At 33.7% G+C, this 24130-nt stretch overlaps 2 protein-coding genes across 2 annotated transcripts; both read left to right on the top strand.

Moving 5' to 3' along the window:
• The first annotated feature begins 17515 nt into the window (after positions 1 to 17515).
• On the top strand, positions 17516 to 18630 carry LOC147293733 (transcription factor MYB24-like). Its single transcript, XM_086232452.1, has 3 exons — positions 17516 to 17672; positions 17869 to 17998; positions 18117 to 18630. Exons 1-3 carry the CDS (start codon positions 17516 to 17518, stop codon positions 18628 to 18630), a joined length of 801 nt encoding a protein of 266 aa, XP_086088578.1.
• Positions 18631 to 19654: 1024 nt separating this feature from the next.
• LOC147293732 (transferring glycosyl group transferase) lies at positions 19655 to 23910 on the top strand. The gene is made up of 5 exons (XM_086232712.1): positions 19655 to 19736; positions 20618 to 20652; positions 21284 to 22041; positions 22398 to 22561; positions 22669 to 23910. The coding sequence occupies exons 3-5, from the start codon at positions 21435 to 21437 to the stop codon at positions 23743 to 23745; spliced, it is 1848 nt and encodes a 615-aa protein (XP_086088838.1). The 5' UTR covers positions 19655 to 19736; positions 20618 to 20652; positions 21284 to 21434; the 3' UTR covers positions 23746 to 23910.
• Positions 23911 to 24130: the final 220 nt, after the last annotated feature.

The following is a 24130-nucleotide window of genomic DNA, read 5'->3' as shown; positions in this document are numbered from 1 at the left end:
GTTATTAAATAAAAATTTACATTTTTTCAATAAAACAAATTTAAATTTGTAAACCTAGTTCATGAACACATCCAAGGTGCAATATTTTCTAATTAAATATCATTAACATATCTTCCAGCCACCAATATCATTCATTAAATAGACCAAATAGAACTAATATCATTTATACAACCAACCAAGTAACTGTCAAAAACAAAAACCAACTATTTAGCACAAGTCAACCATGTTAATCAACATACCAGCACAAAATATACTCTCAATGTCTACTTGAAAATCTAACACCTAAAATCCAACACATGCTCCTACTGTGTCAAACTCTTTGACATTTCTAAACAGCAAAATTCCACCTTACAATACCTAAAAATAGCAAAAGTCCACCTACAAAAAGATAATTCTCTTCCAATAAAGCTTAGGTACTCTTTGTCATCACCAAATAAGACTTCTTTTCACAAGTTCTTGAGCAATTCCTTTTCATGAACCTGCCATTTCAATAAAAAAAAATGTACAACAAGTTAGCCTTAGTGAAATGTCAACAAATTTTTAAAGATGCACATTTTTTTGTTCAATCAAGCAAAATTAGCCTTTTAATTGTTGAAGGCCTTGCAAGTGATTCCCAAGTTCTCCCTTTAATTTTGAAGTCACATTTCAATAGAAGGGCTCTCATACTGCAAAAGCAATCTAAAAATAGCTTGGGACTTCATTGGACAAATCATTTATGGATCTCTTATATCTCTTGTGAGGATCAAGCAATTGGCAAAGTCCAATTTTAATTTAATTAAGCAATTACATAGTCCAAAATAGAAATACATAAGCACCGCGGAAATTTCACAGAACTCACCAAACAACCTCCAAGGGTCTCCTAGAAGTTTAATTTGGGCAAATTGAGACAAACGACCGCTGACCCGCCGCCGCAAGTGGCGGAGGCAGTGGTGGCAGCGGCGATATATCCTAAAAAAAATTTGTTTTTCAACTAAAAATCAACCCCAATCAACCTAGGCACTTCAATTGGACGAAATACAACTCAGAAAAATCATTCAAATATGCTCAATTCAAGGTAAACCCGAAATGGGTACAAGCCCTAAAATTTCAAATATCCAGATTCTCAAAATTGACACGCAAGAACAAGGGGGAAAGAAAGCCCATACCTAGAGGATCATTTCTCATAACTGGATCAAGGGTCAAATCTCGCCGGAAAAGCTCGAACTGGCCGGAGAAGCCGCCGGCCTGAAATTTCTCGATTTGCCGCCATGAGGGGTCGTCGGAGCTAGGGGAGGCCATGGCTGAAATCGCCGGGGCCTGGTGAAGAAAACCCAAGTGGTCGCCGCCTTCAAATCCGCCGGAAAAGACGAGTCGTCGCCGGAGGCCCGATCGGCCTTGAACTGGGTTCGGGTTTTTGGGATATTCTAAGTTGAACGGAGACCAGGCAGGGCAAGAAGGAGGGACGACGAGGCTGGTGGGCCTTTGACCTCTGGCAGCCGTCGCCGGACGCGCCCTCACGCGCCGGTGATGGCGGCGGCTGCATTGTGTAGCGCGAGGGAGAGAGAAACCGAAGAGAGAGAGGAGACAGAAAATGAGGTGAGAGTGGGATTTCTGACTTGGAGCTGAAATGTAGGCGCCAAATATTTCTTTTCAGTGATGGGTTGGGCACCAATAATTTCAGGATATAACAACAATTTATGCACGTAGTCATTATTAGAGAACTTCACAACAACAAACGAACGTTGTTGTTTCCTAAATAAATGACAACGAGCTATTATAAGTGGTCATATGTGAAAAAATTTCGCAACACGCACTATGTGTTGTCGTATAAGTTTTTAATAACGTATTTTATGCACGTTGTGAAACTAATATTAATAATAGTGTACGACAACAGGCACTTAATTGCACGTTGTTAATGAGTGCTTTCAACAACAATCATTTCGCGCGTTGTATTATTGACGTTGTCATATCCTGTTTTTGTTGTAGTGATTGTTAAATATTTCGGTAATTGTTCGGTTATGATATGTATATATAATGTAGAGTTATCAAACAATATTAATAATGTGATATAATATGATATAATATAACTAAACAATTTCGAACAATATTAATCGAGTTATCAAAAATAGTATATCATATAACTAAACAATATTAATATCATATTATATCACATTATTAATATTGTTTGGTTATCATATAATATAACTAATATTATATGTATATATAATATTATCATATTAATAATGTTAAAGGTGTGGGTTAAAATATAGAGTTATTCTCTAATAAAGTAAAAGTTATCATTTTTAGGAAAATAAGAACCTCATTGTTAGGTAAGTAATGTATATATATATCATCAGGGGCTTTTTAATAAGGGATCATTCATTTAGTGTTAAATGATAGATCCCCTTGTGGGGCCCACACAAATCGTTTTGTGTCGATCTGAGTCATCTATTTTTTACATCTTCATTGATAGATCATCTCTGCAAAAAATTAGCCAAATTGGAAACCATTTACCCATTTGATTAAGTGGTCAAAGTTTAGGTGTTTATAAACGAACTTGTTGTTCGTCCATTTGTTTGGTCTAAATTAGATATCTTAACGGTCTCCGATTTGGCTGATTTTTTACAGGGATGATTTATTAATTGAGATGTAAAAAATGGACGGTTCTGATCGACACAAAACAACCCGTGTGAGCCCCACAGAGGAATCCCTCATTTAACACTAAATGAGGGATCCCTTATTGGAAGGCTCTGTATATATCATACATAATATTCAAGGCCCCTGTATATATCATACATAGTATTCATATTTATCGGTATATATACATACTAAATAAATATAATATATACTAATATATATTATTAAACTACTTATACTAGTATATATTCTTTTAAATACTAATATTAATATTATTTCTATTAATAATAGTATTATACTAAATTACCAATACTATACTTGTGCAAATATATATTTATTAGGGCTGCCTATTGGTTTGGTATTTACCGAACCGACCGATTACCGATCGAAATTTTTTGGTTTGGTAAATCGATTTTAACAAGCCGAAAATCGAAAATCCGAAACCAAAAAATTACCGAAAAAGTTGGTTTGGTTTTGGTAAAAACAAAAAAAAGTTGGTAAACCGACCGATTACCGAAAATTATGACCGAAAGTAACCGAATCGATTATTACCGAAAAAACCGAAATGTATACCGAAAAATCCGAAACAATTACCGAAATTTAGTTATATATATTTATATGTAATATTATTACATTAATAATTTAATATGGTTAGTATATGGTTATATATATTTATATGTATTATTATTACATTAATATGCTTAGTATATAGTTTATATAGTATATAGTTCATAATACCATATAGTTTATATAAATATATAGTTTATAACTTTACTAACTTTATATCGCATATAATTTATAACTCTATATAGTATATAGTATATGATATAACTGCATACTAATACTATATAGAGTTAAAACATTAATGTTTTAATATATAATTTTAGTTATACTTATACCCTATATAATAAAATTACGAATTAGTATATAGTTTTAGACTTTTAGTTATAACTTATAGTTTTAGACACTTTACCTTATATATATATTATATATTCTCTATAGTCTAAACACTTTATCTTATATCCTAAACTTAAAACTTAAAAGTTAAATACACTAAACTCTATTAATATCCTATACACTATAATTAAAACTTAAAACTTAAAACTTAAAACCCAATTAGGCATACAATTTTAATTTCTAAATAGTAAACTCTATACACTAAGTCTATTATTATTTGTTAATTACTCTATAATGTTATATATAACTAACATTGTTTATGTATATAATATATAGTTATATATAAAGTTATAAAGTTATAAACTAATTAGTACTTAGTAGTTACTATAGTTTGATAGTATATAGTTTATAATACTATAAGACTATAGTTTATATAATTAATAGTATATAATATAGTATATAGTTTATAATACTATAAGACTATAATTTATATATTTGATAGTATATAGTTTATAATACTATAAGACTATAGTTTATATATTTGATAGTATATACTACATAGTTTATAATACTATAATTTATATATGTAACATATATAACATATAACATATAGTATTATAGTCTTATATTAGGGTTTAATATTATGGTATTATAGTCTTATACTATAGTTTATATTAGGGTTTAGGATATTTTTAATTATTTATTTATATAGAAATGTATTACATAAATTAAAACAACTAAAAAACCTCAAACAAAATCTCAATCGAAACCCCAAATTTTTTTTTTTTCCTTTCATTTTTTTTTTTTCATTTTTTTCATTTTTTTCTTTCCTTTCTTTTTATTTGCGCCCACCCACCCCTATATACAACGGATGGGTTTCAATTCCAAGGTTCATAAATATGGGTATATGAATCAATCTATTTAATTTGTTCTCGATGCTTTGGTTTCTTAATCAACTTTGAAAACAATTCCATCTTCTTGATTGTATAGAGTCCCCCCCCCCCCCGTGACTCTCTTCCTCACTTTCTTAGTTTTTCTTTTCTTAGTTTTTTTTTTCTTCTTCTCTCTCTTCCCTTTCCTTGCGCCGATCACCATCTCCGACGAGAACTCTCTCGTCCAGCAGTCGATGGCGACGAGACCAGTCCCAAAAGCTTCCTCTCTCCCTCCTCTCTCTTCGCATGAGCGTTGATTGCCCAGAACCCAGCCGAAAACCCCGAACCCGAACCCATAATCCGGCACTGTCGCCGGCGTTGACTTTCCTTCCAGGCGGCGTCAAGGCTTCCCACCACCCAAGTCTTCTTCCTATCGACACGATGGTGTGCTCGGATTCTCCATCCGATCAACCACGGCGGCGGATCGAAGCCAGAGATGTCGGAGGCTCCCTCTCTCTTTCTCTCTCTCTGCCTCTCTCAGACTCTCACTGTTCCATCTCTCATCTCTCTAACTCTCGATCTACCTCACAATCCTCACCCAACTCAGTCGCCGATCTGGAATTGCAGGTAAATCTTGTTTTGATTAATGGTTTTTTTGGAATTGCAGGACTGATTGTATTTGGTGATGAATACCGAAAATACCGAAAAATGCCGAAAATCGAAGGATCCGAAAAATACCGAATACCGAAAAAATCAATTCGGAAATCGGCATCAAAATTGAATACCGAAATTTTCGGTAATCGAATCGGCAAGGCCATTTACCGATTCGATCCGACCGATGGGCAACCCTAATATTTATCAAACATTATATATATGTTATGCATCATATTTAATTAAATTGCAATTTATATTGGTATATAATTAGTATTATTATAATTAAACTGAAAATATTAGACACTAAAATTACCGAAATTGAATGAAAACCGAAGTTTACAAAAAATTATCGAACTGAAAAAATTACCGAAACCGAAAAATACCGAAATTTTGTTTTGGTTTTGATAAGCCCCATTATTGAACCGAACCAACCGATGGGTAGCCTTGCCTACAACACTCTTTTACTTAGACTACGATCAAATCTAATGACTTGATTTCTTGGAATGGAGTCTTGAAAACTTGAGATCTATTATACAAAAAAAAATTTATACGACCGTAACACCACTTGACATATTAATGTGTTGTTACTCCAAAAATTGTCAAACTATACAAGGGTATGAGATGAAGTATATTAGAGCAAGGGGTTGTTCTCAGTCTCCTTTTGAAAACATAATTGGGTACTCTCATTTCCACTATGCACAATGGACATGCTAAATGCTAAATATATGCTATAGTAAGATAACATTTTTTGATAAAAATGAACTACAATGGGGGAGGTTTGCTAAATGCTAATTTAGCATAGCAATCTCTTGAACTAAGACAAGTATGGGACCGGCCATAATAAAGTGAAGGAAAATATTGTGAGTGGAAACCATGTGACGGCTTCCTATTGGGCTGCTTCAGCTATAATTTTTGTGTCATTGGAGCAAAATCTACAAAAGCTAGGTATAGCTAAAGTTAAACAATTATACTAAATATATATAGCATTTAGCAATTTAGCATAGCAAAAATCATTGTGCATCCTCTAAGGTCTGAAAAGAGAACTTACTTCCACACTGCATTATGTTACAAACGTCTGGACTTGTTCCATTGAACTGTCAAAAAAATATTAAACAAGATAAAATACTCACTAATATTGAATGTCGGAGTACTCTCATTTGTCGAACTTTACACATCTGGGGTTTTGGAAGCAAAATGGTTTCTTTATGTGGAGAAGGATCTGAATTATTTTGAGAGCACACAATTAATAACAATGTGGGTCATAATTTTAGGCTTTACTACTGTTTTAAAAGTAAGCAAAAAGATCCAAGTCCATTGCTTACCATGCATGCTTAAAAGTGGTGAAAACGAAATATGCCAAACCATTAATCTTTGGACTTTTGAATTTGATCGATTGATCGATGAGCCCATAGTTATAAGCTAGCCAATAATGTATTATCTATAATTAGTGAGGTTCTACCAAATATTGGAACACTGAGACAGCTGGCACAATAATTCTTCCAGTTACTTAAATTCTTTGAGAATTTGTATTTTCTCACCATGTAGACTCGAAACTAAAACTACATGATTGGTCTTATATATAAAAAGATGCATTAGATGATGTATATGATGGGTAGTTATCTGCTTATATTTTGGTGTTGATGTTATATATATATTGATGATGATTAAATTATATATAACCATAACCCTATAAATTCTAAGATGATGTGGTTTTTTACTATAATAAGCATAGCATTGGTATACAAAATATAAGTAAAATATTAGCATGTGAGTTGGAATGTGTTTCATGCTACTCTGAGATTCCGGAAAAAGAACAAATACTTTCCTTGGGTTTTTTTCCACCTTCAATTTATACCCGATAATCTCCTGCCACAAGTACAAATCCCGGCCACCTTTTATAGGTTCAATCACTCTTTCACAAAAGTCCATGGATCTTATTTAAGTTTATTGCCTTTGTGATGGAAAATGTAGGGTTTTGTCTAGGGACATGGGTTAATTGACCCATGAATTCAGATTTCTTCTTTAAGATGCCAGATGCTTGAACCCATTGATATATTGGCTGGGTCCTTAAAATCTAGCTAGGAACGTACAATATGTATATAGAAATGTCTCAAAGAGGCAACTAATTTTGTAAGGAGAAGAGAAGAAGTAAGTCCGGTACATATCTAGCATTTCTATTCAAATTAAATATTTGAGAGTATTCATTTTACCCTTATTAAAAAACATTCATGAATCCTCAACTAATTTTGTCACATAATTTATAAACCCTAAGACTATATCATTTTTACTATAAATAAGGCATCTTATATATTTTAATAAATGAACATAAACATGTCGATTTAGATACAAAGATTGTCATGCATGATAGAGCATGTGTAACCTTCCCTACTGTACATGAATTTAATTTGCAATAAACAAAATTTAAGAATATAGAGAATATTTTCTTGTCAGACAATTATTGGGCAATATAAGCATTTTTTATTATCAGACTATCTATCAAAACAATATTACTTTAATTTATCCCTCTTTAATAGATAATGCACTAACCTTGTAAGAGATAAATCAATTACAGTTTTTTTATTTGTTTGTTACCAAATAAAATTGATGACAGCTTGAGAACATTTTTGAATGACTTATCCTTTTTGCGAAAAGAGCAACATATACATAGAATACAGAAATGGATTCATACAGAAATCAATTAAGTATATATGCATATAAATATAATGGTGAGGTAGGATGATGGCAATGTGTGCCTACCCAAGCGTGCGGGAAGGGTATGGTAAAGACAAACCCAATGGGGTTGACTGATTGACCAAGATTAGAGCATAGTTGATAGTCTCATTCTAAAAGGGTCAAAAAGTTTGCTTAGAAAGGTACGTATGTGCATACTGTAAAGGGCTTAATGGGGTCAAAGTATTAGCTAGTATGAACTTGAACCCAGCTGCACTCAAATTACATGATTCAGTGCTTAATGAAAGATTTGGATAAACAACAACCAATTAATTAATTAATTAATTAGTCTATCTGTAGCTAGGTATGAGTTGTAGTGTTTACTACTTTTGTGTGATATCATGTGTGTTTGAAAGTTAAACCAGACATCATTAAGCTCGATTAGTCGGCAATGAAGTTGATAGCATATGTCGAGATTGATCTACGACAACAAGTTTGGTTACCCCTTTTTATCCTAAAAGTTTTTGATGTTGATGCATTCAGATCGATAAGGATCGGCTCCAAAAAGTGAAAGAAATTAAAACAAGAATTTAATGATGCTATTTTGTTTAATTTTACACGAAAAGAACTAGCTAGTACATTACTTAGTTTGGCATTCAACTGCAGCATTTAACATTAAGCTTCGTACAATTTTTGTTTTAGTTGGGCAAGATCTCACCATTTTGTAGTGAAATTATGAGTGAAAATAGAGCAATTGCAACCCCTCCTTAGATTATGTTGTGTTGATGTTAATGAAACCAGTCCGTGAGTTTTAGGTCAAGTGACATGGAATGAGCTTAGATCCCTTAACGCATATTTTTTATACGAATATGTATCGTGTTAACATTAATGACAAATTTTGATCCGCTGTTTAATATCATTTGAATAAAATTATTTATACCATATCTTTAATATAAATAAATTTTTGTATGAAATATCACCTCTTTAATTAAATTATGTAAAAAATGAATAGTTGAAATAATACAAATAGCAGTACTCATGTTACTTAGTTATAAATACATAAAAATATCACCAAAGGAAAAATACATGTGGAGAATCCCATTAATTTCAATAAGAACCACACATTAGTTAGTTAACACACTATTGGTCTCATTAATTAAGTTGACTCCACAAATCGATCAGATGCTCAAAGGTTTAGCAATACTTCAATTTGAGTTGAATTAGAAGGATAAAATTCCAAGAGTCTTGACTAGGAGTTGACCCATTGTCCACTACAATTTGATGCCCACTTCCCCAATATCAATGATAATGTGTTGATCTAAATTTTTTTTTCTTTTGATAAAATGTGTTGATCCAAAATCTTGAATTTGGTTTCATGAGTGGTCTCATGAGTTTGTAGCTAGCTTATTTTATATAATGTGAAATGATAACAACAATAGAGTGATCCAAATATTTTCCAAAATTTAATTAGATGTGACAAAATTTTGGAAAAATTTCATTTCTTTGTTGATCAACACCCGTTCTGTTGCTTACAGTTTAGAGCTTAACAACTTAATTGTGAATCATTATTTGACAAGTTCTTATTTATTTATCAATTTAATTCAATGTCTAATTTCTCTTGTAAATCACTACATGCCAAATTGTGACTGATTTTTAAGTAGGAATGACTCCTTACACATAAACACTTAAAGCATTTTATTTTATTCAGAAAATGACAGAATAAGTTGTCTTGCACATTCATAATGAATCTTTGGACTAGCATTGAAGATTTTTTTATTTTTTTTCTCCACAGACCATTGTGAAGGAGGTGAGGATAAAGTTTGAACTTAAAATTAGGTCTGTATGAGTACGTAGCAGCAAAATAGTGTAAGAAACACCGAAAGCCATGGTTTTGGGGTCCAAAGGGACAAGCAGGAATATGGCAGGCAAAGAAATTGAGAATCAGTTTGAACATGTTGCAATTGGTCATGTATATAATAAAGTATTATAAGATTTGCTTTTTACCTGTTAAGATAGCAACGGTCAACCCCATAGACTTGAAGTCAAATTAACTTGCAAATCCAAATGGGTTATGTTAAGTCTGCTCTACAACTAAGATTTGCACTAATTAATCAACCTTAATTCAGTTTACCTACCTTGAACATTTATATCTCAATTCTCAAGTAGCTTCTGCGGATCAACAGTCTAGCTACAATGCATGCAGTTTATGTGGTATACCATTATACCAATGCAACTTTTAGCATACATGCATCAAATGCCCTTGTTGGGCCTACTTAATTTATGTGAGAATGTGGAGTGTTGTCTCACATTGAAAAAGTATAATTTTTTATAGTGACATATAAAGATCTTAGGTTACTATTTGTCCTATATTAAAAAAGTATAATCTTGCATAGTAATTTATAAGGGTCTTGAGTTACTTCTATTGTCAATTAGTTTTTGAATAAATACTTAGATTTCTTCACTTTAATATATGAAAAAGAGACAAATAGATTCCCACGCTACAACAAATAAGTGAAAATAATCAAGTGGGAGATTAAGGATTGATGTTTCAAATATCAAATCAAAATATCACGAGAAAAACTTACATGTAACGGGTATATACGCCAACTCTATATCTCAAAACTCCTCACATATTAGTCATGTGACCTTTAATTGTGAGATAATGAATATATACACTTGTTACATGCAAGTGTTTTTTCAGATACTATTAATTTCAATAACTTAAATAAAAACGCACAGATCAATAATATATATTAAATTAATAAAAATGAGATTATTCTACATTAGATAAAAGAGGTAACATTATATAATATATAGAACTTCACACGTAAGCACACTCAGAGTGATTGTACAACATGAAATGTTAGTAGAGACATGAGCCCGGACAAGTACTATCAGAGTTGATGGTTCTTTAGTCACGGACATATCGCAGGCTTGTGGCAGCATCAACAGCCAACATTTTTATCATTAAGCTGAGGGGTCTTAATTTGTTCCAAGGGGCCATTGGCACAGTATGCCTCATCTTTACACGAATATAATTGTATAAATAAAAATGGAAAACAGCTAATTTGTAACTTTTTTAAAAATCAAATTTCACTTTAATGGTGCCTCTTTAATTTTCTTTCCCCTTTAATTTCTTATATTGGTGAATGAAATTAAAGCTTCTAGGTGAGTGAAAGAGACGGCAATGTGTTTGCTCAATGGCAATATGGCTTAGTGTGATAGTGTCCCGGTAGAGCTTTGATATTTAAGCATAGTCAAAAATAGAATGATGTTGTACAACCCTTTTACTTTTAAGTTCTAACTGAATATTCTAGGGACACTACTAGAAAAATGTTTATTGGGCAGATGCAAAAAGGTAAAAATATAGTTGTGTAACACCTTTTTGACATTGAGCACAAATATAATTAGACATGTGCTGTATAATTTTTAGACATATATAAATTTTGTTCGCCATATGTATTTGAGAATGTGGAGTGTGTTATTTTACATTGGAAAAATATAGCTTTGTATAAGTCTTTATAAGGATATTTGGCCTCTCCTTATATTTCTCATTGGTTTTGGGATGGAAATATAGTTTTCTCCATGGTATTAGAGCATGCTATTAATGTGTTGGGCCCAATACAACAGCCCCACGTGCTCCCATGTTGAATTGTCTACGTGCTAGACTTGAGTGACGACACACATGTACAAGAGTAATAAGAAAATGATCTCATAGCCTTGTATAAGTCCCTATAAGGATCTTAGGCCTCTCTTCCTATTGCCAATTGATTTTGAGATAATGCATAGATTTCTTTACTATGCCCCCTTATAGTGGGCACGAGATTCGTGCAAGTAGGCGATGACATTGCTCGTATTTATGGTCTTCATGAAGTAATGGCAGGTGAATTAGTCGAATTTGAAGAGGGTATGATAGGCATTGCTTTGAATTTGGAATCAAATAATGTTGGTGTTGTATTAATTGGTGACGGTTTAATGATATAAGAGGGGAGTTCTGTAAAAGCAACAAGAAGAATTGCTCACTAAGTCCATCACATCAACGTCAGGAATCACTGCATGCATATACTATAAAAAGTTTGAAAGCTTTTTTTATACAATATCTATATAACATACAAATACATTTAATGGTGGAAAATCTACACTCTAATACTACCAACATCTAATGACATGCAATAACTGTCTCGTAGAATTTTTCGATATATTGATAGTCCATCAAAACATCTTTCATGCATCAATTTATCGACGTTAAAAAAACTTCAATCAAATATTTAGTTGTCGTTTACTTAATTTGCAATTAAAGCTATATTCGTAAATTCATCAATTATTTTTGAAGTTTTGATGACATGACAACTCCAAACTCTATGCAAACTAACCAAAATAATACTCATACGTCATGCCTAAGGCTAGGGTTGGTTCAATTACTGAATCGCCAGCCCAGTACCAACTACTAATCGACACCCTGTATGAATAGCCAAATCCTAACCGCTACTAATGTCGACAATGTCGATAAACCGACGGGCGGTTTTGATTGTTGTCGGTCAATTTCGGTGGTGGCTATAGAAGTTTCGAGATGGTGGTGGTGGTGGATGGTGGTTCCTGGTGGTGGCTGTGGGATGCTCACAAAGAGAAGAGAAGAAGAAGAAGAGAAACTAGAGAAGAGAAGAAGAAACAAGAGAAAATAATAAGAAGAAGAAGAAAGTCGTCGGTTCGGTATCGGTGGACCAATAGTTTGTGATTTCCAAGTTGTCATCGCCACCGTCGGTTCGGTAGGCGCACTGCCACCGTCGGTTCGATGGGCGCACCGCCACTGACACTTCGGACTCGTCGAACAATTTTGTTTCAGATCGGTTGGGTCAGTTTCGATCGATTCTTCGATTTTTCGAAAAAATCGACTTAGCCCTAGTCATGCCAATCTAAACTCGCTATGCCATTTAACCAGGAGTAGACACATAACTCAAGTGAAGTTCCTAATCCAAAGGTGCAACGTTGGAGTGCTTGGAGAAAATTTTTTGGGGTCGTTAAATTTCTTGGCTAAATGGAGGTAATCCCACATTAGGTGGAGATTGTTGAGATTGTGTAGCTCGACACAAAATTGACACAATAATACAATATATAACCTCACCATAGGAGGAGAACAAGATTCAAATTCTGTGTGAGAGAATAAGAAGTACTTTACCAATTATTTACCAAGTGATTGTTTCTTGATTTCAATATATTCTTACAACAATAATGTTATGGATATTAAATTTGGATTTCTAATAATATTTCAGAATACATGTTAATATTTTATTGTTAAAAATAAATAAACTCTAAAATAAATTTATAAATGAATCAAGAAAACAGTGTGACATCACTTGATATACAGAATTTAATACACAAATTTGGTATCCATATATACTCTTCATGGACCCACACAAAAAAAAAAAAAAAAAACCACTGTATTAAGATTGTGCAAATATACAGAAAGGTCACTTTCATGGATTCTATATATATATGAATCCTTCTTTAGTATGCCATTAAGCTATCAAATCTTTTATGTAGATACAATCATATAGCGATTAGATCTAAAGATTTGTGTAATCATACTAATTCGATCTAGGATCAAATCTGTTTTCACCCAAATAAAAACCGAAAGTAATTGATTAAGCAATTTACGCTCACTAACAATTGGCTCCTCTCCTAGTGAAATTCCAACTCAACAAAAATATCAAGGACCAAAATGAGTTTTAATTAAAAACAATTATATGGGCACAATAGACGTACTCTGTCCAGTACTTCTAATTAAGTAGTAAATAATCAATGGGGCACAAAGTATGCATACATGATACATGATACATCATCATGAAATCATTGTGGTTTCAAAATGTGATAAACAGTAAATAATTTCTAGAAACTCTTGTGTGATACATGCCATGCCATGCCACACCATTCCCTCCAAATATGAAAGACAAAAGCAGAATTAGTTAAATATTGGGCCTTAGTCCCACATAATGCCCTAATTTTTTTATCCCAATCTTCTCTGAAATGACACACACGTACCTAAAGAAGATCAAAACAAAAGGCAAGAGAATAATAGAAGGATTTTCATGAGATCGATGAGAGAGCTTTTCTAGCTATAGCTAGCTTTTAAACACAGTACACATGCTTAGCTGTTAATTAAACAATTAAGTTCAAATTAATAATGCAGCAGCACAAGTATTATATGGTTTCACTTTTCTTGATCATCCGTACTAAGCACGGATTATTACGTGTTGTGTACAAATAATTAATCACAAAGAAATCTGATATGATACTGTGACTAAGAAACGTATGAATATTTCATGCAATTAAGGTTGGTGGCTGTAATAAATAGTAATAAAAATAAGGTTATTTTGTGGTGACACATTTTGAAAGTGAAGAGAAAGGAAGATGACGGAGTGAGAGCAGTATCTTTTTCTATTGGTGTTAATTTGTCTTTGTTTATATGAAATGAAAGCAGAAAGCATGGACTGGTCAAACCACACTCCGATTGCTACAGATTGCATTAATAATTTACATTGGAACTGAAATAAGATGTTACACTAGATTCTTTTGAAGTTAAGCGGGTTGGATGTGTTATGGATTAGCGTGGTCCACTATTAATATAGCTACTGCGTATATTGGTATTGTCTTTAAATTAAGGTTAACTACCAATAATTATAAACTTTTATCTCAGAGGCATCAATTAATATTATTAGCATTGGATTACTGATGAATTATTTATTGTACATTTTTATGTCACATGTCTGATGTTAGATGAACTCTATCCACGCTCATAATTTATATATGGAGCCACACAATTATAATAAAGTACTGTTTGCATGAAATTATTCAAGAAGATTTGTTGTCTAGCTCTTTATCTTTTTTATTTTATGCATTAATTAGAATCAAGTAATCAACAGAGCACAGAAAGGGTACGTACGTAAATGCAGAACTCTACTATTGGAGCTACAGTCCCTCACTTATGTGTTGAATAACTTGAATATTATTGGTATTAGCATCGAATTCCAAGTATCACTTTGGTATTCTCACTTATCCAAAGGGATTCATGGTACTGAATTTCTAACCTAATGTTTGTATACTTTTTCTACAATTCCAATGAATCAACAAATTATTTCCAAAATATTAGGCAATTTTTTGTCCCAATATATGTAGATAGAAAATTTTATTGACTATTTTATTCAACATACTTATAAAGTGAGAATAGAATTTTAATGTTATAAGTTCACAAGAAATGAAATTTCTTAAATTGACTTCATCTAACAAAAATAATGAAACAACATATTATGCTTTTAAGGAAAAAACTGTGAGATAAAAAAATTAACTAAAAAATGAAAGTAGAAAAAGACAAGCATTTTTTTTTATTTGAGGAAGGGGGAGTCGAACTTAATTGAGACATTTCGACATTTACATTGTGAAGAGGAATATCACTAGACCAATAACTAGTTTGTAAAAAAACAAGCAGATTAAACCTCACTACTCACTACTTTGCAGTTATCAATCTATCTTTTTTTTTAATTGATTTCTTTTATGATAAACAAGACATTGTAATTTTATTCTAAAGGGCTTTTTTTTCATTTTGGTACTTGAACTTTTGTCTTTGTCCTAGTTAGATACCCAAACTAATACTTGTCCCAATTTCATATACAAAAGTTTATTTTATCTCAATTTGGTATATCATGTGACTTTCGTCAAATAATATTACCAAGCGGTGTCAAAATCAAGAGCATTTTAGTCAACTGAGGTTTGTGAATAGACTAAATTGACCATATGTATGGGTATAAGACATGTGCAAGGCACATGACCAAACTCAATGTGTTTAGCAAAATAAAAATTTGAGTATGAAATTGGGACAAATATTAATTAGTTTGGGTACATAATTAAGACAAAGAGCAAAATTCAGACAATAAATTGAAAAAAAAAAAACCATTTTTTAAATGTATAAATGAAAAGTCTATTGACATGTCCTCCCGCGCATGTGGGGCAAGTAAGAGCATTTGCAATGGTGGTGTTCAATGCAATTTTATTACATGAAATTGAACTAATAGATTAAAATCCACTTGCAGCAGTGTAGTTTAGTTCATTGCAATTGATGCAATTGAAATAGAGAGTGCATGAAATAACACCCTAGTATGAATTGCAATAGCACCAGACAAGGGCCCCACATGTCACATGAGTTTGTAGAAGAAAGAATCAAAAAAGATAAAACCAATGAACGGGTGACATTTAAAAGATATATCTATTGATCTGAAACTATTGAACTGTATCATTGCAAGTAAATAGTTTAATTCAATAGATGTCAAAATAGTTCAAAAATTGAATTATTGCATTGAACTATTGAACAACCATTGCGAATGGTATATATTTGTTAAGTTTATAAAAAAAACTCAAAACCACATAATTTTATCCTTGCTGAAGCTTCCTATTGGGTACTTGGAGCGATGGCATTGATCACTTTCAAACACCCAAGCAGAAGCAACTTAAATGGTTGCACAGGGCCTCTAATAATTTCATGTATAAAACAAAAGGGTTTACATAGAAGAGTATTGAAACCCACCTAATAGCATTACTCAAGCTTTTCACACCATCAGCCTTACCCACAAAGCATTGCAACATATATTAAAAATCCACTCCGCGTGTGCCGTGTGGTCCATAAAGCATTATCATTCCCAAAATATTAAAAAAGCACCACGTGTCCCCTTGGTTTTTTTTTTGTCAGCCACGTGTCCCCCTGGTGACGTTCCAAACCCATCAATGCCTTGAGTATTATAATGCTCCAATACCCAAAATGGCATCACCAAATTCATATTTAATTCCATCTTATGGTAACTACTTTGGAACAATCTCCTTAAGAAGTAAGCAAATCCAACACCTGGTCCATACCCATTGGCCCTCTTGCAATTTTCAAGTTAAAAATTCGACCACCCACCTAATATTTAAAGTTAAAATTTCTTTTACACTATGCTTAGTATGCTATGGAGCTACTAGTTCTTCTAGTCCAAATGCATACGTGGCCTCTCTAGCCATGAAATTCCTATTTCTCTTTTGTCTCACTTTAGCATTCATGAGTTTTAAGTTGTAAACTAAAAGATTTAGATTCTTACTAGAATATGTCACCTAATATAATAACATATTTTTGGTTCCTAAAATGTCATTGTATAAGCCAAATATTTTGTCGAACATCTTATATTGGGTTATTCAACAATATTTGACCGGATTGATACAATGAACTCATACCTAACTCATACTTCTTTTCATACGTGTATCGTGAATTTAGCATTTCTCAAACACATCTAAAATTTTAGGATACTAAAATGATAAAGACAATATAAATCAATGCACGAAAACGAACTCATTTTCATGAAATAAATTTAATGTCATCAAGTAACAGGTGATATGATGAGAGAGACAAACACTTGATTATCTTGATGTTGAATCACACATCAAAGTATAAGACATACATGATGACCATAAAGAGGCTAAAAATAAGTCATGGAACAATCTCAGACCATTTACAAGTGGAAAAGGTGTGGCAGATTGTTTTTGTCATTTCAGATTTGGTGATGGTATATATTTCTGAGAGATCAGATCATTTGTACCCTTAAAAAGTGGAAAGCTTAGGGAGGATTTGAAAATGACAGTTAAATTGACTGATGGAACAAAGTAGGGGTTATGCTGCTGATGTATAAATATGCAACAAACACTAGCAAAAATGCCACAGGGTTTGGAAGACAAACTTTATAATTAGCTAAGCATACCTAAGCAGAACATAAAAGTTCTGCTTTCACATGCATTGGGCGATGATGGCAGGTCATATGGGTTGGGGTATAATAGAAGAGGAGGGTTGGAGAAAGGGGCCTTGGACTGCTGAGGAAGATAGATTGCTTATGGAGTATGTAAGAGTTCATGGTGAAGGAAGATGGAACTCTGTGGCTAGACTTGCAGGTATGCAGTTCCACCCCCTATATACATATATACACCTCTGCTAGCTAGTCTGCTTGTGTATAAGGGACCATTCTTGTCCTGTTACCAACTAGTAATGGCTGAGACAGTACTAGGATTACTACAGTCTTAGCCATTTTCTTATACATGCATTAATTGAGTGAATGGGACTAAAAATGTTTTGTTGCTGGTTATATAGGACTGAAAAGGAATGGAAAGAGCTGCAGACTGAGGTGGGTGAATTATTTGAGGCCAGATCTTAAGAGGGGGCAGATAACTCCACATGAAGAGAGCATAATTCTAGAGCTCCATGCTATATGGGGGAACAGGTATAACTTTCTTTCTTTCCTTCTTTCTTTTTCCAATTGAGTTTTCTATTTTCTGGTATTAGTGAGCTTAGTTGGCAATACCAAAGGCTTAATTGCTAGCTGTATTAAAAAAATTCAGATGGTCAACAATTGCAAGAAGTTTGCCTGGAAGGACTGATAATGAGATCAAGAACTACTGGAGAACCCATTTCAAGAAAAAGGCCAAGGTGCCTTCTGATGCCTCCGAAAAGGCAAAAACTCGCCTCTTAAGGCGGCAACAGTTTCTTCATCAGCAGCAACAGCAGCAGCAGCAGCAACAACAACAACAATTGCAAGTGAATTATCAAGCAGACATGAAAGGAATCATGGCCTTATTGGATGAAAATGACACTAAAATCCCATCCTGGCCTCAAGTGAAGCAGGACATGGAGAGTACTAGTGCATACCCTCACACAGCTGATCAGGAGCAAGGCCTCTTCTATTCCATGCTTAGTGGCAATGTGTATGTGCCTGAAGCCTCTTCCAATGAGGACAATGTTCTGTGGGATGATGGTTTGTGGAACTTGGATGATGTCCATGGCAATTTTAGCTCATCAGCATGTGCAACAGGAAAAGCTAATTGTTTGCACAACTTGGTGGTTCCCTTCTGTTGAAATATTTGAGCAGCTTTAATTTGATTTTGTTGGTGTTATATTTCTGGTGTCATCAAAATTAACGACCCAAGGCTCTTAAAGCCAGAGCTCTGGTTGGTGTGATTTGGGTTGTAAATGATGCAATCCAAGGCTAGCTAAGTGGTCTACCATGCATCTTCTTAAATAAGTGGTCTACCACTTTAACTTGCTTGAGAATTGCAATTAATTGAAGCTTTAACTTGCAAATCAAAATGTCATTGGCTTGAAGTATGGAATTTTGCTTTGATCACATTTAATCTATGTATTTCATGCATTTACGTTTACCTTCACAACAAAAATTCGACTCTCATTATCCCTCTCCTAAAAAACAACTTAAAAAGTGGTTATTTTCAAACAAATTTTCTCTTTTATGAAGGAAACTGTTTCTATGAAGGGAATTGACCAAACAATATAAATTAAGCAGGAATAAGATAAACTGAACCTTTTAAGCCATTTACTCAACCGAGCCATGTGTACAGTACTAATTGTAATAGGAGATGAAACATGAAAACACATGATTGCTTGAATACTTTCCACATTAGTACTGGGCCTACTGGCTCACCCATGTCAAGCTTTGTCGTCATATTCTTTATGCTGGCTTAGTGGCTTAGGTGGTGTAATTGGTGTTTGGTTGAAGTTAATCAGGATTGAAAGGAATGGCTCAATAGTCTTTGGTCGGCTATGAGATTTTGGAGGTCTGAAATGAATAAACATGTACACAATTTGAGCTTAACATAGTATATAAATATATAAAAAATTTATGAAATTTGAGGAGTCCAAAGCGATTACCTGCTTTGCCTTTAAAAAATATAAAAAAAAAAACTCTTGCAAACACTACCAAAAAAAAAACACAAAAACAACTCAGTCTAGCGTCTCTAGCCCATTACCCTTTCTATCATGAACCGGGCCTTCTGAAATTAAAAAAATTGAAAGCCCATTCCATTCTGCTCAGCCTCTTGATCCGATCTAACTCTCCCTCTTCTTCCTTTCGTTATATTCCATTGCTAAACTCTCAGCTCTCTGTCTGGGCTCTCTTTCACTCGCTCTGTCAATCTGTGGATCAATTCTCTGCCTTCGATTCAATTTCGGTGAGTTCTTCTTCTACATCTGACCACATGATTTTCTCTCTTGTGTTTCCATGCTTTTAGTAGTGGTATTAGTCTGGGTTTCCTCTCTTGTTACTTTTAGTTTAGGTTGTTGATGAATCTCTATTGTTTTTGGTTTGTTTCATTCACTCTGTTTGATTTTTTTTACATGTGATTTTCTGGGTGCTGTTGCATTCCTATTTAGGAAGATTTTGGGTGTTGCATTTCGTTTTCTTTTTGTTTGGTTTGGTTTTGTTTAAATGATCTTTTAGATTAAAAGTAGAATCTGCAATCTCTAAATTGCATTTTTGGTTTTAGACTATATAGGTTTTTCTCATAAATTAGTCGCATAATTGGAGTCAATTAAGGCAATTAGGCGCTCTGGCTATTAAAGGTTTTTGCTTTTTGATATTTCAGAAACATTCCTTCTTTTGGGAGCTTATAAGTTATAAACTTATGCCTAAAACCCAACTTAACTATGTATGCTTTACTAGTTTCATAAGTAAGATTTTTGAAGATGGTAGAAAATGGACCCTTTCCATCACAAAGTATCTTTCTAATTCTTTAAGATTCTCTAGTTGATCAGCTTCCTTAAGAAGTTTGAAACTTCGATTGTTATATTATTTGTAGGTTCTTATTGCTATAAGAATGGTTACATTTCAGTTGGTAAGGCAAGTTGTTGGGCTGATGTATCACAACATGATATCACTTGTTTTCTTTTTTTGGTACTCTAGTTTCTTTGTCAGCTCTTTTGCAAATTAATGATTATTTTATAAGCTGGGGTCTTGTGGATTTTAGTGTTGAAGCTTGCATGTATGGTCATTGTATCTTTCACCAAAAACCTCTATCTTGTTCACATTTTTTTGTTGTTCTCATGCCACCAGGGATTCTGATTTCAACAGACCAGCAAAATGTCAGGGTATGTAGATAATTGTTTTTCTGATTGTTTAATTTGATTATAAGGAGATGGTTGAGATATATGTGATAGACTTGTATCAGTGAACTTTTGTGCTAATTCTTGTGTTGATGAAATGGAGAGGATGTTACAAAAACCTGGTTGCAATGAAAAGTTTTGTGATCAATTTTTGTAAATATTTACTCATTGTTTTGTTATGAGTTGTGCAAATAATTGAAATGATAATGTCGTTAGGCTGTTATTATTTTTTAAGCACTTTTTTAATACATAAAAGCTTCATTCCAATAAATTTATTGTATATCTAATTTTTTTAATATTTAATTTACTAATTTGTTTTGCCATGAAGATATCTAAGATATTATTTTTTAATTTATTTATCATTTTATTTAATGTTATGAAAACATATAAGAAGTTTATATTTTTATATACTTTATTATTTTTAATTCAGTTCAATTTTATAGTAAACCAAACACAAACTAATATTATTAACTAATCTAGCTTCTCCATCCCATATTAGACCAAATGCAACATAATATTAAAGTTATCCTCTCCAACATTTTAACCAATCTAGCTTCCAGTGTTGCACTCCAAATGCACCATTATTAGTCAGTTAAGATGTGAACTATATGTGCAGGTGACAACAGGGTGATACAAAAAGATGGGAGAGAAGATATGGACACCTTGATTCATTAAATTAATTCATACTCTTGGCTGTTGTAATATCTACACCAACATACACACAATGCCCTTCTTTACCTTCAGACCCCAACCCTAGCCCTACAGAAATGGTGGGACCCAAGAGACACTTCCTCCCACTCCTCCTCTTCTCTCTCTTTGTCCTCCTCTTCTTCTCGTACTACCACTCCTCTCTTCCCCTCTCCTCCACAAACCCAAACCCTAATTTAACTCTCCATGCCCAAAATCCTAGCTCTGACCCCGATTTCACCTTCATTGTCAAGGTCCTCGCATTCAACCGCCTTGACTCGGTCACTCGCTGCCTTCGTTCCCTTGCTGCTGCCAACTACCTCACCGACCGTGTCCACCTCCACGTCTACATTGACCATTTTGCCATCGGGGATGCCTCTTTAAATATTGACAACAAGCTGCAGGAATCACATCAGATTTTGGAGTTTGTCAACAGGTTTGAGTGGAAATTTGGGAGCAAGCTTGTGCATTACCGGACTACGAATGTGGGCCTGCAGGCCCAATGGTTGGAGGCCTGGTGGCCCAGCTCCGAGAACGAGTTTGCGTTCGTTGTGGAGGATGACTTGGAGGTCTCGCCGCTCTATTACAAGTTTATGAGAAGTCTGATTGTGAATTACTATTACAATGCCTCCAACTATCGTCCGTACATCTACGGGGCTTCGCTACAGCGACCAAGGTTTGTCCCAGGTACCATCCTATTTTGTTTTGTTTTTTTAAAGTTCTTGGAATATCAATCTTGGAATGCCTTTTCTTTAATTCAATTCCTATAAAAAAAAAAAAAAAAGTGTTAAAGGGCCTATGTTTAGTGATGGCACTGAATTGCTAGTACTTTCTCTGATACCGACTATCCGATCTGAGTGGTGTAATTTATACAAGAATGTTACAAGACACTAGTTTGCATATTGTGTCATGCTACTAGTTCAACTTTTCTAATCCATTGAATAAAATGGACATTTTTTTAGTTTGGTTCATTTCATGGACTATTTATTCATGGAAAGGAAATTTTGTAATTTCCTTCTATTTGATTTGTTGTTGGCTTATAGGTAAACACGGGAACAAACTACAATTGGATGATAGAACACGACTCTTCTTGTACCAACTGGTTGGCACTTGGGGTCAGCTTCTCTTTCCTAAACCTTGGAAAGAGTTCAGGTTGTGGTATGACGAACACAAGGCAAAAGGCATTAAGCCAGTTCTTGATGGCATGGTATATTTTGTTTCTTTTATTTAAAAAAATTATGTTTCTTGATTTCTTGTTGGTCATTTTTTTCATTTCACTTATTACTCAGTAGAGATGTGGAAATTTATGTGCAGGTGACAACAGGGTGGTACAAAAAGATGGGAGAGAAGATATGGACACCTTGGTTTATTAAATTTATTCATACTCGTGGCTATTTTAATATCTACACCAATTTTTTACATGAGAGAGCGCTTAGCGTCTCTCACAGGGATGCTGGTGTTAACTATGGGAAAACAGCTGGCCCTGATTCCCATATATTGGATGAAAGTTCTCTTGATTTTGATATTTGGGATATGCGACCGTTGAGTGATCTTAAGTGGTATGATTTTTGTTTCAGAGAAGTATTTCCTGAAAGAGTTGTTGGGAGCCTTGATGAACTTGGGTCTGTTCTTAATTCTGTGCAGAAACATGACACCATTATTATTGTGAGCCTGTTTGGGGTTCCCGAGATGGTAATAAGGAACTTGCTCTGCCACTTTGAGAGTCTAAATTTATGGAACTATGTACTTATTGGCCCTGAGTCTGACTTCATGTTTGATCTAGCAAGAAGAGGACATCCAGTGATTGGTGCGGACCAGTTTCTGAAGGGTGTAGGAGCTTACAAATTGATTTCTTTCCAGGATTCTTATGTAGAAATGATGAAGGAAATATTAGTCAAGGTGTTTGTATTAAAAAAGTGTTCAGAATCTAGGTACAATTCCTGGGTGGTGGATGGGAACATGCTTCCTGTCAGCAGTGACCTATTTATTGAGTCTGATCCCTCATATGATTTCTACATAGGGAAGAGCTCGGAACTTTTCTTTTCCGGGAGATCATCTTCTGCTCGAAATATTTGGGGTAAAGAAACTATATCCAAATTTGCAAAGATGGTGAACTCTTTGCTAGTTAAAAGACAGAGCATAAGTTTTGGTTATATAATGGCCAAGTTTTTGGAACAGATTGGTGCGAGAGTAAGGAGCCTTGATGAGACAAGCCTTGGTCTCAGAATCGGTACCAGTAATGTCAATCAATCCTTAGGGGATGGAAAACAGTTGGTATTTTGGTCTAATGATATGGCCTCAGATTTAGTTCAGAAGCGGCTTCAAGAATTGGGTGTTTGGATTGTAAATGATGACTTTTCTTGCAAGGCTGTTCTTTGTCACAAATCATAGCATCTGAATCTTGTAGCACTTATACGAATTGTATCTCTTCATTTCATTGTAATTTATCTATCTTTAGCCATCTGTTTTTTCATTCTGGCCAATTTTTCCCCAGGCATAATTGTCATCTGCCAAATGTGCTATGCATTAATCTTATGGCATAATGCGTTTTGTATACTTTTTTCCGAGCTAGTAAATTTTATTTTTATTTTTAATAAGAAGGGTATTAGCAATTAGATGTGACGGTTTCAGGGTTTATAATATTTGCCAAGATAAGTGATCAAGTTAAACCACTTGCCAAATAAAAATGTACAAGTAAAATGATTAGACGAGGAATTGAGGCCTTAATGACTTGGTCCATTTTAATATTTTAATGAGAAATTATTGTGTAATTGAT

This window comes from Dryas octopetala, chromosome 2, assembly GCF_963921425.1.
Source record: "Dryas octopetala chromosome 2, drDryOcto1.1, whole genome shotgun sequence".
NCBI classification, from domain to species: domain Eukaryota; kingdom Viridiplantae; phylum Streptophyta; class Magnoliopsida; order Rosales; family Rosaceae; genus Dryas; species Dryas octopetala.
Note: the sequence above shows the minus strand (reverse complement) of the source record. Positions and strands in the feature narration are given on the sequence as shown.

Excerpts from the sequence above, each read along its gene's own strand:
- LOC147293733 (XM_086232452.1), top strand. The coding sequence starts at position 17,516 with ATGCATTGGGCGATGATGGCAGGTCATATGGGTTGGGGTATAATAGAA. Across the intron at positions 17,673-17,868 it reads CTCTGTGGCTAGACTTGCAG|GACTGAAAAGGAATGGAAAG; the intron begins GTATGCAGTTCC and ends CTGGTTATATAG. Across the intron at positions 17,999-18,116 it reads CATGCTATATGGGGGAACAG|ATGGTCAACAATTGCAAGAA; the intron begins GTATAACTTTCT and ends AAAAAAATTCAG.
- LOC147293732 (XM_086232712.1), top strand. The coding sequence starts at position 21,435 with ATGGTGGGACCCAAGAGACACTTCCTCCCACTCCTCCTCTTCTCTCTC. Across the intron at positions 22,042-22,397 it reads GCGACCAAGGTTTGTCCCAG|GTAAACACGGGAACAAACTA; the intron begins GTACCATCCTAT and ends GTTGGCTTATAG. Across the intron at positions 22,562-22,668 it reads AGCCAGTTCTTGATGGCATG|GTGACAACAGGGTGGTACAA; the intron begins GTATATTTTGTT and ends ATTTATGTGCAG.